The sequence below is a fragment of the Anabrus simplex genome, chromosome 3, assembly GCF_040414725.1.
Source record: "Anabrus simplex isolate iqAnaSimp1 chromosome 3, ASM4041472v1, whole genome shotgun sequence".
Lineage (NCBI taxonomy): Eukaryota > Metazoa > Arthropoda > Insecta > Orthoptera > Tettigoniidae > Anabrus > Anabrus simplex.
The window spans coordinates 236,272,729-236,295,194 of NC_090267.1; the positions used below are offsets into that span (position 1 = coordinate 236,272,729).

At 38.4% G+C, this 22,466-nt stretch overlaps 1 protein-coding gene across 1 annotated transcript in view; it reads left to right on the plus strand.

The window, feature by feature from the left end:
• The window catches only part of LOC136866185 (mediator of RNA polymerase II transcription subunit 25), a 370,114-nt gene that overhangs the window by 14,533 nt on the left and 333,115 nt on the right, over nucleotides 1–22,466 (plus strand). The window contains exon 3 of the mRNA XM_067142927.2: nucleotides 21,446–21,491. Within this exon, the coding sequence (XP_066999028.2) occupies nucleotides 21,446–21,491 (46 nt within the window). The remainder of the gene's footprint in view (nucleotides 1–21,445; nucleotides 21,492–22,466) is intronic.

The following is a 22,466-nucleotide window of genomic DNA, read 5'->3' on the forward strand; positions in this document are numbered from 1 at the left end:
TTAGTGTGATATTAAACAAGTAACGAAAACAGAAAAATTTCTGTGACTGTTCCGTTTAGTGTTTACCTCTTCATCGTGTGACAATCACAAGATATCCCCTGAAAAAAAAAAAAAAAAAAAAGGATCTGGAAGAAATTATTCAGTATCTCCCACAAGAACATTGCCAGTTTTATGTTAATTTGTGCTGTGATGAAAGAAAATAAAGATGTGTTTCTATCATGAATTAAGATATTGGACTGAAGTTATTATTGTTGATTCAGAAAGATTGAACTGAAGTTAATATTATTTATGTTAGATGCTGAAGCTACATGTATCCAGGATGGAGCCTATATATATTGAATAATGTATTAGTCCTAGCCTCTTCTGCGTTTTCATCTTTAGATTGTAATCTCTAAGATATATCACTATGTAACACCTTATATGCACATGGTTGGTTGTATAAGTGATTTAATGATGTGCTTGTTGCATAAAATAGACACAGTTATTTGATTGGAGCACATGGTTGTGCTTTCCATCATTATCATCTTAAAGTAGTTTTTGGTTCTTAGCCCTATTAGAATGTTAGGTCTTGAATTCATCAGTACGTAAGGTACTGACACATGTTGGTATTAAAAATCTTGGCTTCTTTATTTTGGTTTTAAATGATTGGGCCCTGTAGTCTATTCAGTGATTTCACTTTTAAAATGCAGCTTGGAAGATATTCTGTTTGGTTTGGATTAAATCTGTGTTAGTTTTTAAGTGTCAATCTCCTGTTTGTGAATTTGTATTTATAGTAGAGAAGAGACATTATTTCCAGCATTATTTTTCATGTAATAGCTTTCGCAAGTAAATGTAACACATCTTATTTGTGGTAAGGCTGTTAATAATATTATAAAAGACTAGCTAAACCCGGCCACGTTTCGCTGTGGCTCAGTCTGATATGAAATTAATGGGTAAGTAAAGAAATGTATTCACCGGGCGAATTGGCCGTGTGGTTAGTGCCGCATGGTTGTGAGCTTGCATCCGGGAGATAGTGGGTTCGAATCCCACTGTCGGCAGCCCTGAAGATGGTTTTCCGTGATTTCCCATGTTCACACCATTCAATTGGTCATTTTCATCTCCGATGAAATAGATTTGGAGAAATTTATTATTTTTGCTGGGGAAAGGGAGCAAAGACTAATGATCTGTGGTAAATTTGTCCCTGAATTTTGAATGTCGGCATAAAATACTCTGCTGTAACGTTAGTGCCGAATCATCCGAAAACAGGAATTATAATTTCTTATGTTTTTGAGAAAATGTTTTGAATCACCAGTAATTCCTTTTAACAAACTTTTCAGTGGTTCTTTTGGCTGCTCAAGTTCAGGAAGCTTCACTTTTCCCCTTGCGCAGCACATTCCCAGGGTTTCTTCTTTAAATTTCATTGCTGTGCAGTGCGAACAAACTTTGTGCATTTTTCTGATATGAACAAATTTACATGAGGTATTGTATTGAATATATTGTTCGCATGAAAAAGCATTTCGGTGGTATGAAGCTCGATCATTCAGATATTGCAACTGCATATGTTTTCGCCGTTGATCTAATTGTTCTTATATAATAGGGTTTGAGGGATGTTCCACCATTCAACACAATGTAAAATATTTGAAATTTATTAAGTGAAGACTGGTTTCGACTCCGTTGGAGTCATCATGAGTTCTTGCAGAATAATTAAATCAAAGGAAATCTGATAACAGTCATCATGAGGATTGCCTAAATACATAAATAAACATAAAACATAATGACAAAATTATATACACAATGACAGTTGCCTAAATACATATCAATAGGTTGACATAAAAATAAATAAATAAACATAAAACATAATGACAAAATTATATACACAATGACAGTTGCCTAAATACATATCAATAGGTTGACATAAAACATAATGACAACTTATACAGGGTGAACCCGTGCAGTTAGAGGTGCGCGGCTGTGAGCTTGCATCCGGGAGATAGTGGGTTCGAATCTCACTGTCGGCAGCCCTGAAGATGGTTTTCTGTGGTTTCCCATCTTCACACCAGGCAGATACTGGGGCTGTACCTTAATTAAGGCCACGGCCGCTTCCTTCCAACTCCTGGGTTTTCCTATTCCATCATCGCAATAAGACCTATCTGTGTCGGTGCGACGTAAAGCCACTAGTAAAAAAAATACAGGCTGAACCGAAATTCGCGCACTTGGGCGTCGCAGTGCGACTCCTCACATGCCAGCAATAAAAAAATATCTCTCATAAAAGTTCATCCTGCGAGTATATCCGTCAGAAAAAGGATGTTGATGAGTGGCAATCTGGCAACACTGTAACCACATGTAGGATAACTATCTCTGTCAGCACATATTAGTTGTGCTGTGCAGTTGGTGCAGTGGATAGAGTTTTGGATTAGCATGCAGGAGGTCAAGGGATCGATCCTGGGTTGAGGCGTATGTTTTTTATTTCGTAAATGTAGTCCAGGTGGTATAGTATGTGGCATCTTAATCGTAAACAGTGAATAAACTCACACCCACGATGTGGAAAGGACGTCTTTCAGAGCTGACCAATGAAAACGATTGTTCATCCATTTCTAGGATCGTAGGATGTAAGTGCAAATGGTTTTTAGGGGACCCGTTTCAATCGCTGTTGATGATTAATATGCCAGATATACCACCTGGACTACATTTACAAAATAAAAAACATACACCTCAACCCAGGATCGACCCCTCGACCTCCTGCATGCTAACCCGAAACTCTATCCGCTGCACCAACTGTACAGCACGACTAGTATGTGCTGACAGAGGTAGTTACCCTGTATGTGGTTACAGTGTTGCCAGATTGCCACTCTTCAACATCCTTTTTCTGCCGGGATATACTCGCAAGATGAACTTTTGTGAGATAACATTTTTTTTTTTTTTTCTGGCATGTGAGGAGTTGTGCTGCGACGCCCGAGTGCTCGAATTTCGGTTCACCCTATATACACAATGACATGAAATGCTTGGCACTTTAAGAAAGTTCCTGGATCTGGATGAAAAATACTGCCGTGTGTTTGTAGAACATGGAACAAACTTGACGGTCTTGTTTCATTCAACTGGGAAACATATGAACTAGTTGAAATAAAACACATTTGACAATGAAACATATGAAACGCCATACCATTATCAATTCTTACATCAACAACAATAGTGGATGACAGTTTCAACTTCAAAAGCAGATGTTCCATAACAAAAGATGTTCCCCCAACCCCTCAGCTAATATTAACAAGTTTGATCCATAGTGTACAAAAGCACTGTAAGATTATGTGACCTAAAGCAAAGCAATTTCTAAATTTGTCATGTTTCATTGTCAAATATGTTTTATTTCAACTAGTTCATATGTTTTCAAGTTGATTGAAACAAGACCAACAAGTCTGTTCCATGTTCTACAAACACACGGCAGTATTTTTAACTACAAGCACACGGCAGTATTTTTAACCCAGATCCAAGATCTTTCTGAAAGTGCCAAGCGTTTCATGTTGCTGTGTATATAATTTGTCATTATGTTTTATGTCAACCAATTGAGATGTATTTAGGCAATCCTCGTGATGATTATCAGATTCCCTTTGATTTAATTATTCTGCAAGAACTGATGATGACTCCAAGAGAGTCGAAACCAGTCTTCGCTTAATAAATTTTAAATATTTTACATTGTGTTGAATGGTGGAACATCCCTCAAACCCTATTATATTAGTTATACGTCAACACGGAAATGAAAATCATAACATATGATGCTAACTGTTCTTGGCGTTGTTGAGATGATTGTGCTGTATTTCTTCTCTGTTTAACTCATAAGACTTCAAGTCTTTCTTCCCGCTGATCTGCCGATTCTTCTGCTCGCCTTTGAGAAGTTCTGACTCTAATACTTTCATTGTCGTATAAACGTTCTTGATCAGCGCGGTTTGATATCCGTTGATGTTCTGTGATTGCGTGTCGAGAATGGCGGCCTATGTTCGAATGTAGGCGAGGCATTACAGATGATTAATGAATGTGGTACTGTGTCTTAAGACTAAAGGCTGCCGTACTGTTACTAACAATCTTTTATTATTACTTAAGGATTTGAGGTTCGATCATTCAGATATTGCAACTGTATACATCTTAGCTGTTGACCTGATTGTTTTGGCATTGTTGAGACTGTTGTCTGGCTCTTCTTCTCGATTCAACTCATAAAACTCGTACTATGGCTGGTGAAAACACTGACAACAATCAACTACTTTTAGTGTTTCGCAAGCGCAGGACACTTTTATTCATGTTTATTCATATTTATTCACATTTACAATAACAGGCAATGAGTTGCCTAGTTACATGAATGTACATCTCGTTCACGACATGTTGGCTTCCTATTTCTAAATAACAGGTAATGAGTTGCCTAATTAGGCCTACATGAACCTCCTAGCAAGAAAGGGCCATTATAAAACTTGACAGTGTGTTCCCATCCTCCTATATACAGCATTTCTTACTGGACTATAATGTTATAGCGTAAGTTGTTGTCGCCTAGCGACAATCTGTCCATCAGTGTTGATCCAATCTTGTGCGGCTTTGTAATTAAATTAATTCCATTAAATTACTCATTATAAAAAACTACCTATCCAATTTCGTCCAAACCACTTCCTAAACACGCTCGTATTCGAATGCAACGTTGTGTCAACATTAAAAGTCAATCAATCGACTACTTTTATTAGAGTTTTGCGATCACGAACATATGCAGGCTGAATTTTTATATATAAAGATGTGATTGATATAATACAATCCAGTGACAATGTATAGAAAAGTTCATACTTTAATATCCTCCTCTTTGCTGATAGCTGAAAATGAGTGACGTTTCCTCTCACTACTCCTTTACCTTTTAAGCTGTTAGTATTGAAGCAACCTTGGATGAACAGATCTTAACTTTGGAAACTTCTGGTTTATGTGATCAGGAATACTAAATGCAAATACTTAAAAAAAAAAGAAACAACAACAACTTGTGAAGACTGCGGTACGATTCCCAACGTCAAGACAAGGGTCAGTGCCGCGTGGATGAAATGGCACCGAGTTACTGGAGTCCTGTTTGATAAGAAAATTCCATTGCATCTAAAATATTAAGTTTGCCAAACAGTGGTTACTCTCGTGGCCCTTTATGGAGCTGAGTGATGGCCTACAACACTGAAGCACAAACAGGCATTTCATGCAATGGAAATTATGATGCTGCTATGATCCAAAGGTTTGACTCAACTAGACCATATCAGGAAAGATAATGTGCTGAAGTAATTCAAGGTTAACCCAGGGCACAGAGAAAATGCTTTGGTATGAGCATGTTCTCCATTGCATTGAAACGTGTGCAAGTTATTGCTGCAAATTGTTGCAAGGCACTTGTTGCTGGGTTTACAGTGTATGCAAGAAAACTAAGCAAATTGCTTGCACAGGTTTTTCACAAGTAACTTACAGCAGTAACTTGTCGATACCGTTTACATACCCTTGCAGTGCCAGTCAACAAAATGACGACATACAGGCAGATCGGATGTGCTGCAACTCTCGTAATTCTTATGAATAAGTGAAAACAAGGAAGGTTAGTGTTAGGAACTAGATCCTCGAAGACCACAGTATGGAGCCTACAATAATCTGGTGCAAGAATTGAGATTAGAGAATGCGGATAGCTTTCAAAATTTTTCTTGAATGTCTACAAAAGATCTGGAGTGTGTATTAAAATTCATTAGAACGAAGTGGAAATGTGCTACCTGACAAAGTTTCTGTATGATTTTCTCCTAGATGTCAAACTCACAATAAACGGTCCTGCCCACTTCATACCCGCGGTAAACGACAAAGACATACAAATCTGTTTGGTTTAAACTTTCTACACTTTGGAACCTTTATATTCATAGGATGTTGGCACATTTTAGGTCTATGTTATTACTACCCTTTGGCTTAAAATGTTCCAACGCCCGGTACCCAGAATTTCCCTTGTCCAAAAATGCAGCTGCTGCTTCAGTCACGCTGGTTATGAAAAGTGCCGTCGATGCTGCTACAGTGCGCTTATACATTAACGTAATTGCAGATCTGCCTTAACAAAACTCACCTCATTACCTAAATAAGACAGGTGTAAAATTTCATAAAATCACAGCCCAATATCCAATGGACAGTACATTGACATCTCAACAAGCGGCTATGGTAATAGATATTCTGTAATGCAAACAAAGAATTCACAACCTCCGCTCTCAGATGCACAAAATAATAATCATCATCATTTCCCATTATCCAGCTTTAGCCGGGTAGTGGCAAATATGGTTCCTTTCCACTTTCTTCAGTCTTTCTACCCACTCCTCCTCCAACACTGTGTCCCAGTCCAGGTTTCTTTCTCTAATACTGCGTTGGATTGTGTCCTTCCATCTCAATTATGGTCGTCCGTGGCCTCTCCTTCCTTGCATTTGCATTTCCATCACCTTTTTTTGGCATTCTTTCATCACTCATTCGCTTTATGTACCCAAACCATCTTAGTTGGCTCTTCTCTATTCTATCATTCTTTTTTTCCACTCCAGTTTCTTCCCAGATTTTCTCATTCCATCTCTTCTACTCTTCTGTATCATACCCCTCAAGAACATTTTGGCTGCCTGTATTTAACTCTCATCCTTCTTTGTCATTGTCCAAGTTTCTGTTCCGTAAGTTGGTATGCATACGTAATACATCTTGTACATAGTTTCTGTTGCTTCCATTGGCACATCTCTGTCCTATAACATGTTTCTTACACTATTATAGAAACAGCTTACAGCTTGAATCCTCTTACTAATTTTAGCCTCCAGTCGAGCATTCTTCATTAATTCACTCCCCAGGTATTTGAACCTCTCCACTACTTCCAGGGGCTTGTCTGCAAGTCTAATCTGACCTTTCCCTTCTTTCTCCCCTCTAGTCATAACAAGAGTTTTACTCTTTTCTACACTTATTTTCAGTCCACATTCTTCGATCTTCCAATTCACCACATCCAACTGTTTTTGAACATTCATGTCCTCTTCTCCCCAAATCACAATATCATCTGCAAATAACATGTTCTCTTCTCTTCCTCCATATGCTGCTTTTGTGTTCTCATGATGTCATCCATTAATATTGTAAACAGGATTGACGATAGAACACTTCCCTGTCCCAGCCCACTAGTGATTTTCAACCAGCTTGTCCTACCAACTTGTGTTTGCATGCAACTACAACATTCCTTGTACATTGCCATGATCATTTTTATTAATCCCTGTCCAATTCCTTTTTGCACCAGACTGTCCCAAACTTTAGTCCTGGGGACACTGTCATATGCCTTTTCAGTGTCAATGAATGTCATTACTATATCATTTCCATAGCCCCATTGCTTTTCCATTAGTTGTCTCATAATGAAAATGAGCTCTCTTGTTGACCTTTCACTTCTGAAACCAAACTGATTTTCCTGTATCTGATTTTTCAACCCTCAACCATATCCTACTTTCCAGTATCCTTTCCATTATCTTAGCAACATGGGATATCAGAGTAATTTCCCTGTAGTTCTTCAATACTTTCTTATTACCTTTCTTGAAAATTGGGATGATTATTCTTTTTTGCCAATCCTCAGGGACCTCCTTATTCTCCCAGACAATCTTGAGAGCTCGATATGTCCACTGCAGGCCTACAGCTCCAGCTGCCTTTATCATCTCCACTGAAATTTCATGGATTCCAACAGTTTTTCCATTCTTCATCTTTCTTACTGCCATTTTAATTTCATTCATTCAATTCATTCAAAATGTATCCATTTCTTCGTCAACTAGTTGCCTTTCCTGGTGGTCCATTGAATGACTGTCATTAGTTCTCATGTTCAGCAACTTCTGAAAATACTCTCTCCATCTATTTCTTATTTCTTCTTTCTTTGTTAATGTTATGCTGCCTTCATCCTTCACAATTCTGGTGTTTACTTGATCTCTCTTTTTGCTTCTTAAGATACCATACAATAATTTCTTGCTGCCCTGCATACCATCTCTTAATTTCTGTGTGAATAAGGCCCAGCTTTTCCTCTTTTCTTCCTCCACTACTTTCTTGGCCAAATTCTCTGCCTCCACATATTCTACTTTTTTCAGCCTTAGATGTTTTCCATGCTTTCCATGCCATTTTCTTTTCCGTCACTTTAATCTTTACTCTATCATTCCACCAGTGTGCTTCTTTGTCTTTCACATTTCCTGCTGTTCTACCACATACCTTGTGTGCACATCCAACCAGTGGTTCCTTAAATCTTTTCCATTCATCTTCAACATTCCCCATCTCTGTCCTGGGTACCAATGGTATTATTTCCATTTGAAATTCTTCTTGTATGTTTTTCTACTTCAATTTCCATACTGTAATTCTTTTCTCTCTTCTTAATGGGGGTTTTTCAATCTTTCCCACTTTCAGTTTTCCTATCACAACTCTGTGATCTCCACCAAAGGCTTCTTCAGGCATGGCTGTAACATCTAAAAGGTTCTTCCAGTGTTCTTTCTCTGTGATCATATAATCAATCATGGTCTTTGTTCGTCCTTCTTCCCAACCATACCTTGTAATTTTCTTACTGTTCTTCTTTGTAAACCAGGTGTTTCCAACAATCATTTGGTTCCTCATGCAAAAATCCACCAACAACTCACCTTCTGGATTTACATTTTCATATCCAAAGGGCCCTACAGAGGAATCTCTCCTGTACCCCTCTTCTTGGTCTCACACTGTCCAAGTATGGCTATATCTTTTTCTTTCGTGAAGTCAACCAGTTCTTCTGTCTTTCCCATTCAGTGTCTTTTCTTTCCGCCAGTTTTGAATTTAGCAGATAGGGAACGCACTCTGTAGGGGTGAGGTTTCCCTGGTTACTTTCAGAAGTTAACCTCACCCACAGAGGCTGAGGTTGTTTGCAGGGAATAATAATAATAATAATAATAATAATAATAATAATAATAATAATAATAATAATAATAATAATAATAATAATAATAATAATTGTACCGGGTGGTACACCCCTACGCCACAATTTTAAATCTTGGGCCAATAAATCCTCCTCTACAGGAGAAACTCTGAACTTTAAAAACTGAATCAACTCATCTGTTTCTTAGAAGATGTCACTGTGTTAATTTCGAACTGTTTTTGTTTACTAATGATCAAGAAGTGTGGACATTCTCTTACAGATGTCTCTACAAAAAACTCTGACCATGCACCCTGGTGCGAAGCAAAAGGAAGAAATTTTGTATTCATAAGTTTTCTCCTTACTAAATTTCGTTCTTTCATTTGTGGGTTGGCAATATTAATCTTTTCTTTCCGCCAGTTTTGAATTTAGCCAATCAATAATTTCTGTAATTAATTTTTGACCAATCGTATCTTTCTTCTTCAATTTTGTGTGTAGCTGTGTACTGTAGCCAATAAACGCCTGTGGGTGTGGCTGTTTTATTCATGAAAGGTCTCGAATTTTCCCCGAGGGTTTAAAAACTGCTGATTTTCTCGGCTCTTCGCCACTTCATCAACATCTAGCTTAGTGTATGGACATGTAGCAGGAGGCAGGAAGCACCTCTTTCTTCAGGCAGGTGCTCATCTGAAAGGTAATGGCCGTTTAACGTCTTGATTTCTTGCTAGCTCAGCAGTTTAACCTGCCGGGGAGGTCTGAAACCTTTAATATGTAACCCATCTTACAAACATGTAATTTTACGTCGCTTTTGTAAAACTTCAAATATCTTTCCCAACTGTAAATCGGGGATAGAGAGTGCCTTAACCTCTCGAGCTCCCCTTCATTTTGTCTTGAGGTGACTACATTTTGGTAACTGATTTTCTACTCTTCCTTAATGTGTTAAATTCATTCATTATACGAGTCGCCTCCATAGTTTGGGACTAGCCCCTGCTTCATCGGCCTCGTGCCTCCTAGGTTTTAAAAGGTTTCATTTAGGAGTGCAAGTACACGCCTCCATTCATTTTTGCATTTTGGGCCACTTACTTAACCCATTATTTTTCTACTACGGCCCAGTAGGCTGGGTACAAGGTACCCCTGTTTCATTTTGTGTAAGTTGTGTCTTGATGGCAATTCAGTGTGGTATTGCCTTTAATAGGCATGGAAAACTGAGAGCGGGTCAGCTTTTTTATATGTGGTAAAGGTGCCTTTAGGAGGACTGATATGGTTTTTAGAGCTAATGCTCCTTGAAAGAAGGGGTTTTCTGCCCTTTGAACAAGTGTGTGCCTTGGTAAAGTTGGGCTAGTAGCTCAAGGATTGTAAAATTGGGGCTCGAAGCCCCGAACTTGAAAGACCCCTGAACTTGTGTGCTTTCATTTGTAAAATTATACTTGTATCTGATTTTTTTCATTGTTATTTCACCTAGTGAAAAATCGTTAAATCTTTGTTGTCTATTGAAAATATAATCTTCGGTTAAATTTTAAGTTTGGTTTCATATTGCGGATAGACCCATTCCAGCCCGCACCTTCTTTCACCTCTGCATTCCACGGGTAGCCCCGTAACAATAATAATAGTAATCATGTGTTATTCTCCATAAATTTCATACCTGAAAAAATACGGCCACCCAGACTTGGCTGGTATCCCTGAGGAGCCACTTTTCATTTTTATGCGTTTCTTCACTTCCTGGGAAAACTGTGTTTTCAGGTTGTGCCATTTTCTCAGTATTTCCTTTGGTGGCATGTTAGAGCATTGGTACTGACAGCATTGAGTGTCTTAATTCTGTCTTAGAATTCACCGCTGTGAAGAACGTCTCAAATTTCTGGGAAGCGCTCTATTTTTTTGTATTAACTCACCTGTATCCTTCCTGGACAGTTGAGTGCTGTGTGCTTACATGACTTTAATTACGTTTTCTAAATTAAATGACAATAAACAGAGAAATGAATGTGTGAAATGTGATCACCTACTTACCAACTTGTGCCTTCCACTTGCACAAAATGGGATCAAATTCTATCTGTGCAAGTAACTTACACAAGCTCATGACATGTCCTTCACACTGTTAGCATGAGAACGGCTGCAAGTGTCTTGCCCAAGAAATTGCTAACTGCCACAATTCAGCTTGCTGAGGAATTTAGATTTGCAATTGGCGCAGCAAGCTGCTCTGTGCAAGTAAATTGCTGCAATAACTTACTAGTGTGAACCTAGCCTCAGTTGCAGAAAAGATTGCCCTTCAACCGTATGTGGAGGGTTGCCAACCTCGAAGGCGACCTCAAACACATTGGCTGGACCAGGTGAGAGTTGACATGCGGCTCACAAAACTCAGCCCCTGAGATCTTTTGGACTGATTGAAGTGGAGGGAACATTGCAAAAAGGTAGATCCCGAATAAATGGGAAAATGCAAAGAATATGATGATGATGATTTGCAAAGTTGTTTAAGCAATTTGCTTGATTATGGGTAATTGGTAATTGTTCATTGTATTATTTATCTCTATATTAATAATAATGTTATTTGCTTTACGTCCCACTAGCTACTTTTACGGTTTTCGGAGATGCTGAGGTGCCGGAATTTAGTCCTGCAGGAGTTCTTTTATGTACCAGTAAATCTACCGACACGTAGTAAATATTGGTATATAAAAATACTTCTTAGTGATTACTGTACATTAACAGAGTTCAGTAAAGAAAACATAAACACTAAATCAAACACCTGATTAGCCAAAGAAATAACATTGTATTGATATTGAGAAAGTTTCGATATTCACTACAGTTCATATGTTAAACACATTTGCTTAGCTATTGCCTTTCCTGTCAAACGGCCGAGGTTGTAGCAGTATTCACCTGAAGTAAATATTGGTATATAAAAATACTTCTTAGTGATTACTGTACATTAACAGAGTTCAGTAAAGAAAACATAAACACTAAATCAAACACCTGATTAGCCAAAGAAATAACATTGTATTGATATTGAGAAAGTTTCGATATTCACTACAGTTCATATGTTAAACACATTTGCTTAGCTATTGCCTTTCCTGTCAAACGGCCGAGGTTGTAGCAGTATTCACCTGAAAAATCATCTGATATCAGGAAGAACATCTGCCCTTGAAACACCTAGACCATACTTGAGTTAAGCTGAGGAAACTACTTTTGAGTTTCCTCACCACCTTGCGAGATAAAATGAAGAAATGAAATTGGAGATTTTTTGAACCTACTAAACAAATGAATGAAGAAATAGTTCCAAAACAAAATTATCATCTTGTACAGCTTTCTGCCACAGGCTGGGTCTCTTTAGAACATAAGCCTCCCCATCTTCTGTCTTCCATCTCTCTGTTTTTGCATTCCTGGTTCCCTGGAGTTAGCTGGAAAATTTACAATGTCCAATAATGCACAATGACAAATATTTCAGGTTCCCTATAGGAATCAACATCTATATCATCTGATGACCAGGCCGGCATCAGTTTTTGGTAATGAGACAAAGTCTCTCATAGTGCGTTGGCACTGCCGGTGGCTGCAAGTATTCCATGCAGTGGCCTCCACGGTATGCACTAGCCATGCGTCTTGGCGGGTGTGCTATATACCAACTGATGAACCCAACTTAGCACACTGGGGCGAAACGCTGCCAACCAGGAATGAGTTAGCTGGAAAATTTATAATGTCCAATAACGGACCATTTGTATTCGTATTATAGATACTTTTAAACCAGTTTTTGCAGCCACATATTGTAATTCCTCTAATTCTGCTTCTTATTCTTCTTTTATGACCACATAGGATCACTTTAGTCAGTCCGTCGTTCAGGTCTCTTTGAAGGGTTTGTTTGGGCTTTGCGGTCCTCCCAGTACTTCTTCAGACGCTCCGATCTTCGTGCCCTTTCCTCAGTTGAAAATATACGTGTTGTTGGTTTGTTTTGTGTAAGGGTAAAGCGGAGGTTTGTATTCTTGAGTTTTGTATTCAATTTTATCTTATTTGTGATGTCTTCTGTTGTAAGGCCTATTTCCTTCAGATCCTCTCTTACTTCTCTGATCCATTTACATCCTGTTGTTGTATTTTTTGAGTCGAGATTGTGTTCAGAAGTCTCGAATCCTGCATCCTCGTGATATGTCCAAAGAATCCCAGTCTCCTCTTACACATAGTATCTGTAATGGGTTCTAGTTCTTTGTACACGACTTTGTTAGATATTAACCGCCACTGTCCAATTTCTGATATTTTTTGTTGATGCAGGTTCTTCCAATCCTCCTTTCAATTTTCTGAAGTCTGTCAGTCTTTGATTGTTTATTCAGGTGAAAAAGTGTTTCTGCTGCATATGTAGCTTCCGGTATTATAACTGTGTTGTAGTGTTTTATTTTTTCATTTATTGATAGACATTTCTTTTTGTAGATATCCCATGTTAATTTTTGTGCTTTAGCTAATCTATTTGTTCTTGTTTGGATTGAGATTTTTTCATTTAGGTTATGTGTTATTATTTCTCCAAGATATTTAAATTGAGTCACTATTTTGAGTTTATTACCATTTCTAATTATTATTATTATTATTATTATTGTTGTTGTTGTTGTTGTTGTTAGTGTTGTTGTTGGCCAGGCTGAGTGGCCCAGACGGTTGAGGCGCTGGCCTTCTGACCCCAACTTGGCAGATTCGATCCTGGCTCAGTCCGGTGGTATTTGAAGGTGCTAAAATACGTCAGCCTCGTGTCGGTAGATTTACTGGCACGTAAAAGAACTCCTGCGGGACTAAATTCCGGCACCTCGGCGTTTCCGAAGACTGAAAAAGTAGTTAGTGGGACGTAAAGCAAATATTATTATTATTATTATTATTATTATTGTTATTATTGTTATTATTATTGTTATTGTTGTTATTATTATTAAAATGCTAGGTGGTAGTTGGAGAAAGGGCAAGCCTCACATATATGGAAGTGCCTCCATCACCAGATGTGTATGTTTACATAAACTCTACTGAATATTTACAGATATATATACGATTTTAAATGTATATACAAGGCGACTTCAAAAAGTAAATTACACATTATTATGGCAGGCCAGGTAATTTTTATTAAATGCTGTGCTACACTATAAAGTGACACAGATATACTGTATGACACTATGTTTCAACAGTCACCAAGTCTCTGTAAACAACGGTTTGAAAGTTCTACCAATTGTTCAATTCCTCAACGATAGAAATCTGCTCCTTGGTCGAGGAGCTATTTGAGAACCACTGTGTGAACTTCATCATCGTTGGAAAATCTCTTATCCCCCCCTGTTGTTATTTCAGCTTGCTGAAAAGATGGAAATCCCCATATGAGGTGTTGCATTGTTGTGCAGGAGAACGATGCCTTTGTTTAACTTTTAAATTGAAATATAAAATATGGTAGTTCAACCTATTGAATACAAGTAAATAAGAGATGTAGAGATTACATTCTTATTTAATTAGAAATGGAAATGGTACCGATTTCGACCCCAGTCTGGGTCATCATCAGCCGATTATAACTCTAAAAACAATGCATAAGTAAGAAAGAAGTTAAAGGTCAAGTCCACACAATATCAGTTGAAGAGGCGATATATAAAAATGACGGGGGTCGGGACTGTTCAATTTAGATGAAGTGGAATGTAAGTCACTTAAAAGAAGTAATGCGTAATCTTCCGAGCGTCAGCATGGCACACGCAATGTTTGGCACTGTCTCACAATGTTCACGAAAAGCAGAGAACAGTTAAATGAGCCAGACTGCATACACCGTCAGGCACAAAGTCACAACACAATCCAAATATGAAGATCTAAAGTCTTGAAGAAGCCGAAGATGAGCAGCTCAAACGAAGTAACTTGCAAGCTTCAGAAGATCGGCGCGGTGTTTACGTCAAGTGCTGTAGTTTAACTTTCCATGTCTCTTGTTCCTTATGGTGTTGCACAGTAAGAATTGGCATTAATGGTTATGTCCTTTGCCATAAACTCTGTGTACACAACTTCTTCACAATTGAAGAAAACAGTGGGCATGATGTTCCTTCACAATTCAGGAAAACAGTGGGTATGATCTTCCCTGCTGATGGTGCAACTTTGCATTTCTTCCACGCAGGTGAGTAGGTGTGTTTCCATTCCGTAGACACTCTCTTTGAGGTGTGAAATGATGCACCTTTGTCTCATCACCCATAATGATGTGGCTTAGGATATCACTGCCTTCTACGGAGTAATGTTGGAGGAAGTGCAGGGATGCCATAAATCTTGCATCTTTGTGTGCAGGTGTCACTGATTGTGGAACCCATCGTGAGCACAATTCCCGATACTGCAGACGATCCCAGACAATGGAATGAGCACTGCCTATTGAGATGCATATCTGCTGTGCTATGTTCACGATGGTCACTGTGTGATTGTTGCGAATCATTTTCTTGATTACCTGGACATTGTAGTCTGTGGTTGATGTTGACAGCCTTCCTTCCTGATACTCATCACCCATGTCTGTGCGGCTTTGGTCAAATTGTTGGCACCATTTCACTATGGCTGGACACGACATTGCATTTGGTCCATATACTGCCAGAAGTTCACAGCGAATCTTTGTGTAATTTAGATGTTTTGCCCTCAAGAATCGTACTGTCCTGCATACTTCAACTTAGGAATATGTTTGCAGTTGACACGCCATTTCACTCGCACACTTTATGCACCTGTTATCAGTACCGCACCAGAACTGTGTTTGCAGGAAGCCTGGAATATGTACTCTCTTCTGAGAATGTGCCATTCTTGTTCTGCAATAGTCGTAGCATGGGACAACATTAGTAACTTACATTTTGAAGTCCCTACTTATTTATACTCCAAACGCTGTACTGTTAGAATAATAATGATCATAATTTATGGTATACATATTAAGACGTTCCTCACAGTTTGGGTCACCATGTATCCTGAAGCATGTTACTCTTATCCGTTGGTGCAAACTTCCCAAAATTGCAGGCTAAGTAACTATGTCCTATTTACAAACTTCCGATAACTAATGGCAACATAGTGTTTCTATTGAAGTAAAGGATCATGGCATGTTTCAGTCAGCCCATCTTTGACCCAAAGGATTTTTTTTTTTTTTTTTTCATCTTCCATTCGGATTGTTGTCTAACCCATATTTTTACGCGGGCATCGCTTAGTGCAGGCAGTACGGTGAATGAAGCCTACAGTGGTGCTGCCTTCAGATGACAGGTTGTTGTTTAATTCGAGAGTACTACCCTTCTGATATCTCGTGTAACCTATTCCTTTCTACACTGCACTCAGGTAAGCAATTTAAGTTTTCAGATTTTTATTTATTGGAACAGTTATCAACATGTTTATTATCTGCCGTAGATAATATTTACAAGCAAGTTCACGTCCTTTTCTGTTTTTTTAATATTTATTTTAGGAAAGTGGCACGACAAAGAAAGAGGTTTAGGACGGCACTGGATCCTGGACGAATTGCTCATTATTTAGAACAAAGTGATGACAGTGACAGTGATTTCTCTCCAGTATCTGATGATCCTACATACAGCCTCCAAGATAGTGACGCGTCTCCTGAAACAGACAGTGACTCTGATGCACGTGGGTCAGCTATTTACGGGGAGAAAACTCATGATAACTCTCTAAGTCAGATTGTTGGTGATGACGATGTAAGTTATGAGGATGTGCCAAGGTGGGGTCAACAGGGGGGCATGACATTGGCTTACCCATCTTTTTGTGATGACACACAAATTAACATTGTGACTTTGTTTCAATAGCCCTTCCGACATTTATAACATATTTGTAACACAGCAAATTATGCAGACTATGGTAACCGGAACAAACAGACTTGCTGCACAAAAGTTAGCAAAGTGTCCACCGAAGAAAAAAAAGTGTGGGGGGGGAAGTTATCCAAATGGATTGATACCACGGAAGAAGAAATGGCCAAGTTTTTGGGGATATTACTTGTCACTGGATTAAATTATGTCCCTGAACTGCCACTTTTATTGGTCGAAGAACCCTTTATATGAGAAGAAGGTAATAAAAACCACTATCGTTCGTAATCGCTTCCTAGCTTCACTCTCCTGTTGGCATTTGTGTGATAATGAAACCCCTAGGCAGGGAAATGAAAGAGTGTTCAAAGTTAAATCTCTAGTAGACAGGGTTCAGGAAAATTTTCAGAATGCTTTAACCCATGGGAGAAATGTTGTAATAGACAAGTCTATGGTGCAGTGGAGGGGAAGACTGCTTTTCAGGCAATATATTCCGAACAAGTCACATAAGTATGGAATTAAACTCTACAAAGTGTGCACGGAAGATGGGTATACATTTGCTGTAAGAGTTTATCAAGGGAAAGATGATGAGCTGCAAGGGACAAGTCACGCTGAAGCAGTCGTCATGAAAATGTGTAAACCATTGTTGAGAAAAGGTTGCATCTTGTTTGCCGACAATTTTTATACATGTGTTCCATTGGCACAGAATCTATTGGACAAGAAAACGCTTTTCTGTGGAACATTTCGTCCTAATAAGAGCGGTCTCCCCAAAGATGTGGTTAATAAGCGTCTTAAAAGGGGGGAAATTTGTTGAGCAGAGAATGAAAAGGGGGTCAGAATAATTAATTGGATGGACAAGAGGAGAGTATTGATGATATCCTCTGTACCTGATCATTGGCAATATTCTAGAAGACACCAGAAAAAGGAACAGGAAAGGAGATCCAATTTTAAAGCCGAAATCTATGTTGTTTAATTAATTTTTAGCAATGTTTTATTATGTACAATCGCTATTAAGCAGGTTCATCAACAGCTGATGATGACCTATTTGCAGGTCGAAACCGGTACTGTAAACGTAAATAATTTTAAACACTTTGTAAAATAAAGTATTGATTAGGTGGAAAACTGATCCTTCATACTTGTGTTATCTGTGTTGTACTACAACAAAATCAAATAGGTGTTGATCTTTGTGACCAAATGTTGTCATATTACACCCTATTGAGAAAGGGTGTCAAATGGTGGAGAAGAGTTGCTATTGAACTTCTCCTGGGGACAGTATTTGTAAATGCCTGGATCCTACACTGCAAACGCAGTTCTGAAAAGAAAAAATCTTTCCGTTATTTCAAGGAATCTGTTGCTTTCTCTCTATGTTGGTACAGTACTGCTACATCTTGTACTCCTCCAACAAGGAACAGGGCACACACCCTGTGTAAAGTGGAAGGACCAGCCAGGAAAATGCAGCGACACTGTACAGTATGCTGCAAGAAAATATTTGCACAGCATGCTAAGAAAACTGGATGACAAAAAGAAGGTGGTGTAGAATGTCCAGGAGCACCAAAATTGTGTATCAAGTGCTTCAATGAAACTCGTGTGAAAAAGTTCCAGTGAACATGCAAAACGCAACAGTGATAGTGTTTGTGTTATATTTCTTCTGAAAATCGGTAATTTTACTTGATGACTTTTCTGAAAATTATAGGCAAATGGTAACATTTTTGTTTCGTTTTAACTGTACATAGCTGTTTTTTTGTCTCTAGCAAATATTGTTAATATTTTGTGATATTATTTAGTTATTAACCATAATATGAAAATAATTAACATTAGGCCTATCATATTCCCATGAAAACAGATCAATGAACGAGAAACTGACATTTACTTCCGGGGTCATTTCTGGGTCATACACTTGTTTAATAACAAAATTGTTACAGAGGGAAATACGTAGAAATGTCTCCTCAGCAATAATGCACACAACAAGTGCATCAGCATTGTTTTGGATTTCATAGTAGGGACTAACCAAAGTCGAATTCGTCAAGTCACTGTTGACCCAAACCGACAATAACTAAAGGCAGCATCGGGTAACCGATGGGCCCATACGACGTAAAATTACGTCATCAAAATTCACCACCGTAAGGAACGTGTTAAGAGTTAAAAGACCCAGTTATTTGTACCCTCATTCATACACATTCTTACAAGCCCATACTTGTTCATAACCACTCCCACATGTACACGTGTACACATTCGCCCACATTCAACTGAATTTGCACACATCATTCTGGAGATATTTATACAAGTTAGATCACATCCTCCAGTTGACATTTCTTGATGTAAACAGTACTATTGCATCTGTCTCTTGGCAGAGGCCAGAGCAAAGTGTAGCTTCTACCAAAGTCCCAGTCTCATCCATGGCTGTGACAGTATGAAAGCTACTGAGGTAAGGGTGGTGCTGAGTAACGACATTTGGACTTCGACGAGTGTGTTGAAAGGTGTTGCTCATAGGGTCAGTCATGCTACAGTAGCACTTTCTGGCCCAGTGAGGAAAGCAGTGGCAAAATACCTCACTCCTTACCTTGCTTAGTACGCCTTATTTTGGCACTGTCATTGGTTTTTGCAGTTTCCTTACAACCACATAACCTTTGGTGGTGCTATTTGAGGATCCAACGAGCCTCTGGGCTGATGATCTATCAGACAGATCAACAGGCAGACAGACACATCACGTACGGGTTTGTATTTACATATACATTTTCTTTAATACGTGGAGGAAGTGAGAAAGAGAGAGTAGTTTAGGTTCCTTTGCCGAACACTACCTGTGTAAAATCCATTTAAATATGAGGTGGTTCCGGCTGGTGGGCGGAGGGGTTTGCGAACAAGAGTAACTCCTTGGCCTCTCTTAACAGAGTGGTAATTAAGCTGCAGGCAGTGAGAATGGGAGAGATTGTGTTATCTGTCAGGGATTTCCTAAGGAAGGCTACATCTATTTGTTTTACACAATGAGTTCACTAGTGGCAGTGACCTGACTGTGTTTGTTTATTATATGTTCTGTTCAACACTGGACACCTTCTAATTTTACCATATTTTTCCTTGCAATTGGATGCCAGGAAGGACCATAGAGTAGTATGGGCTGCACCAGGGAAATGCATGCTGTTCTTAGGGGTTTACTTTTTCCAATAGAATTGGTCCATTATTGGAAATTATACATTTTCCAGCTACCTCAGTTTTAGTTGCCAGCATTGCCAGTGTGCCAATTTGGGTTCGTCTGACAGCTAGCACACCTACCATGATGTTTTCAGCTATCAGCTACTGTAGATAGCTTATCTGTCACCAAAGAGGTGTGTTGGTGAAGTGAGTGATGAGGTAGTTTTCCCGTTGTTTTTCTCACTGGTTCAGAAAGTGCTAATACATCACTCTGCTAGGTCTACTGAAATGTATACACCAGTTGACCCTAAAAGCCATACATCTCCACCATTCATCACAGGAACTTGCTGCATGAGGATCAGCTTTACTAACATTGTTCATACCTCAGATATTTTTATATTGTCAAAGCCAAAGATGTATCTGAGACTTGTTCTAGTCCATAGAGTTACCATGGTCATTGGCTTCTTTCTTTAATCCCTTGAAAGCTAATAATGATGCATGCCCAGGCTTTAGTAGCAGTTTGTTGCTGTGTTATCGCTTGACTGCTCACTAAAACACGTGTGTAATGTGGAAGTGGCTGTGGACGATGACAGTTATTTAGCAGAATGCCTTTTTAAAAGAAGTCTGCCTGCGTCACTTACAGTGTGGGTCCGCTAGGTTGGAAAGTGTGAGACTGTGCTTTCAAGACTTTTATATGTACTTTGATGCTGGCTGGTTATATAGTGGCCATAGTGACTGTACTAGAAGACATATTGTGCCATAAACACAAGATCTCACCCAAAATTTATCCTTGCATTCACTCATCATATTCACAATATTTTTACATATTAAAAATATGTAATTTTTCTTGATCACGCATTGTTTGTTTCATTTTCATCTAAGAAAACACAACTTTCTGCACAGCCCAGTAGTAATAAAAAATACATTTAGAGATCATATTACCGTAAGATTATTGCAAAAAAAAAAAAAAAAAACTTTTCTGATTCATAATTTGTTCTGGAGACTGGTGATTATTAATTGAAATTATTCAGAACATTGATATCACTACTGCCAATTGGCATTCCAAGTGTACTTGAGACCCTTGTCATTAGATTTACAGGCACTTCCTTTTGATGGTTAGGCATGCTGTAAAATCTGTAGCAACTCAAGGAATATTACACTTATAGCGTGATTATTATTATTGTTGTTGTTAACAGTGACTAATTCTCTTGGTTAAAGATTATGAATTTTGGTGCCAATACAGCCAAACCTGTGCTGGTACCTTATTTGGAAGATAAAATAAAAGTGGCATCAGTTGGTAAAGAACTCCTTCACACTGTGTTATTGCTAAAATACTTTCTAGCCGGGCTGAGTGGCTCAGACGGTTAAGGCGCTGGCCTTCTAACCCCAACTTGGCAGGTTCGATCCTGGCTCAGTCCGGTGGTACTTGTAGGTGGTCAAATACGACAGCCCCGTGTCGGTAGATTTACTGGCACGTAAAAGAACTCCCGCGGGACTAAATTCTGGCACCTCGGCGTCTCCGAAGACTGTAAAAGTAGTTAGTAAGACGTAAAGCAAATAGCATTATTATTATTAAAATACTTTTATTAACCTATTTTCAATTACCAAAATGGTTAATCAGTTGGAGAGGATAACATCCATGATGGTTAAGTCTCTTTTCTTCTCCTTCATGTACAGAGATTTCCTTGATATGGCTGTTTTTTATTATTTCTTATTTTTTTCTCCCTAGATACTTCAGTCATGGCACCATTGATGAACGTGACTATGTCGCAGAGGTAAGAATCTACATAAGATTTTGGTTTAATTAAGCAACTTTTCTCTGTGTGACTAGAATATTGAATTTTAGTTTTGAGGTTAGCTTAAGCCACATTATCACATTTTCATGTCAGAGAATGTCATAAAGTCTTTGACCAAATGCATGTGATTCAATGTATGATTTTGATTAATTTACACTAAGTCAAAGCTTTTATCATATTTTGTGTTACAGTTCTGAAATGATGGATCCATAATAGTTCTATGCATGTACTGCAACTGTAAGTGCATTAATGGTTGTTGCATTAATTATAAAGAAGAAATCAAAGAACATATCTGGGTTAGAGATTGGGTAGGAAGAACAGATTCGAACAGAATCCATCAAACTCTCTTGAGAGAACTTAATCCTATGCTAAGTACTTCAGAATGGATGATGAAACATTTCAATTTGTTTCAAAAGCATCACCTTATATTGCAAAACGTAGTACTCATTTGAGGTACCCCCATAGTGTGGAAGATTTTGTTATGGTAACACTAAGATTTTTTCTACTGGAGAAAGTTTTACAAGTTTGCAGTGTAACACCAGAATACCACAATGTACTATTTTAAAAGTGGTTCCAAAAACATGTGAATCTATCTACAAATCAATGAAAGATGGCTAGGTCTGTACGTATACCCCTTAGACCCATTTCCTGAAATAAAGTTATATATTGTATATATGGATCCACACTTCGCTTGAAAGTTTCAATCATTCAGTCAATACTGATCTGCATTTTGGGCAGTTGCCCAGGTGGCAGATTCCCTACCTGATGTTTTCCTAGCCTTTTCTTGGAGATTGGAAATTTATTAAACATCTCCCTTGGTAAGTTATTACAATCCCTAACTCCCCTTCCTATAAATGAATATTTGCCCCAATTTGTCCTCTTGAATTCCAACCTTCATATTGTGATCTTTCCTACTTTTAAAGACGCCACTCAATTCGTCTACTAATGTCATTC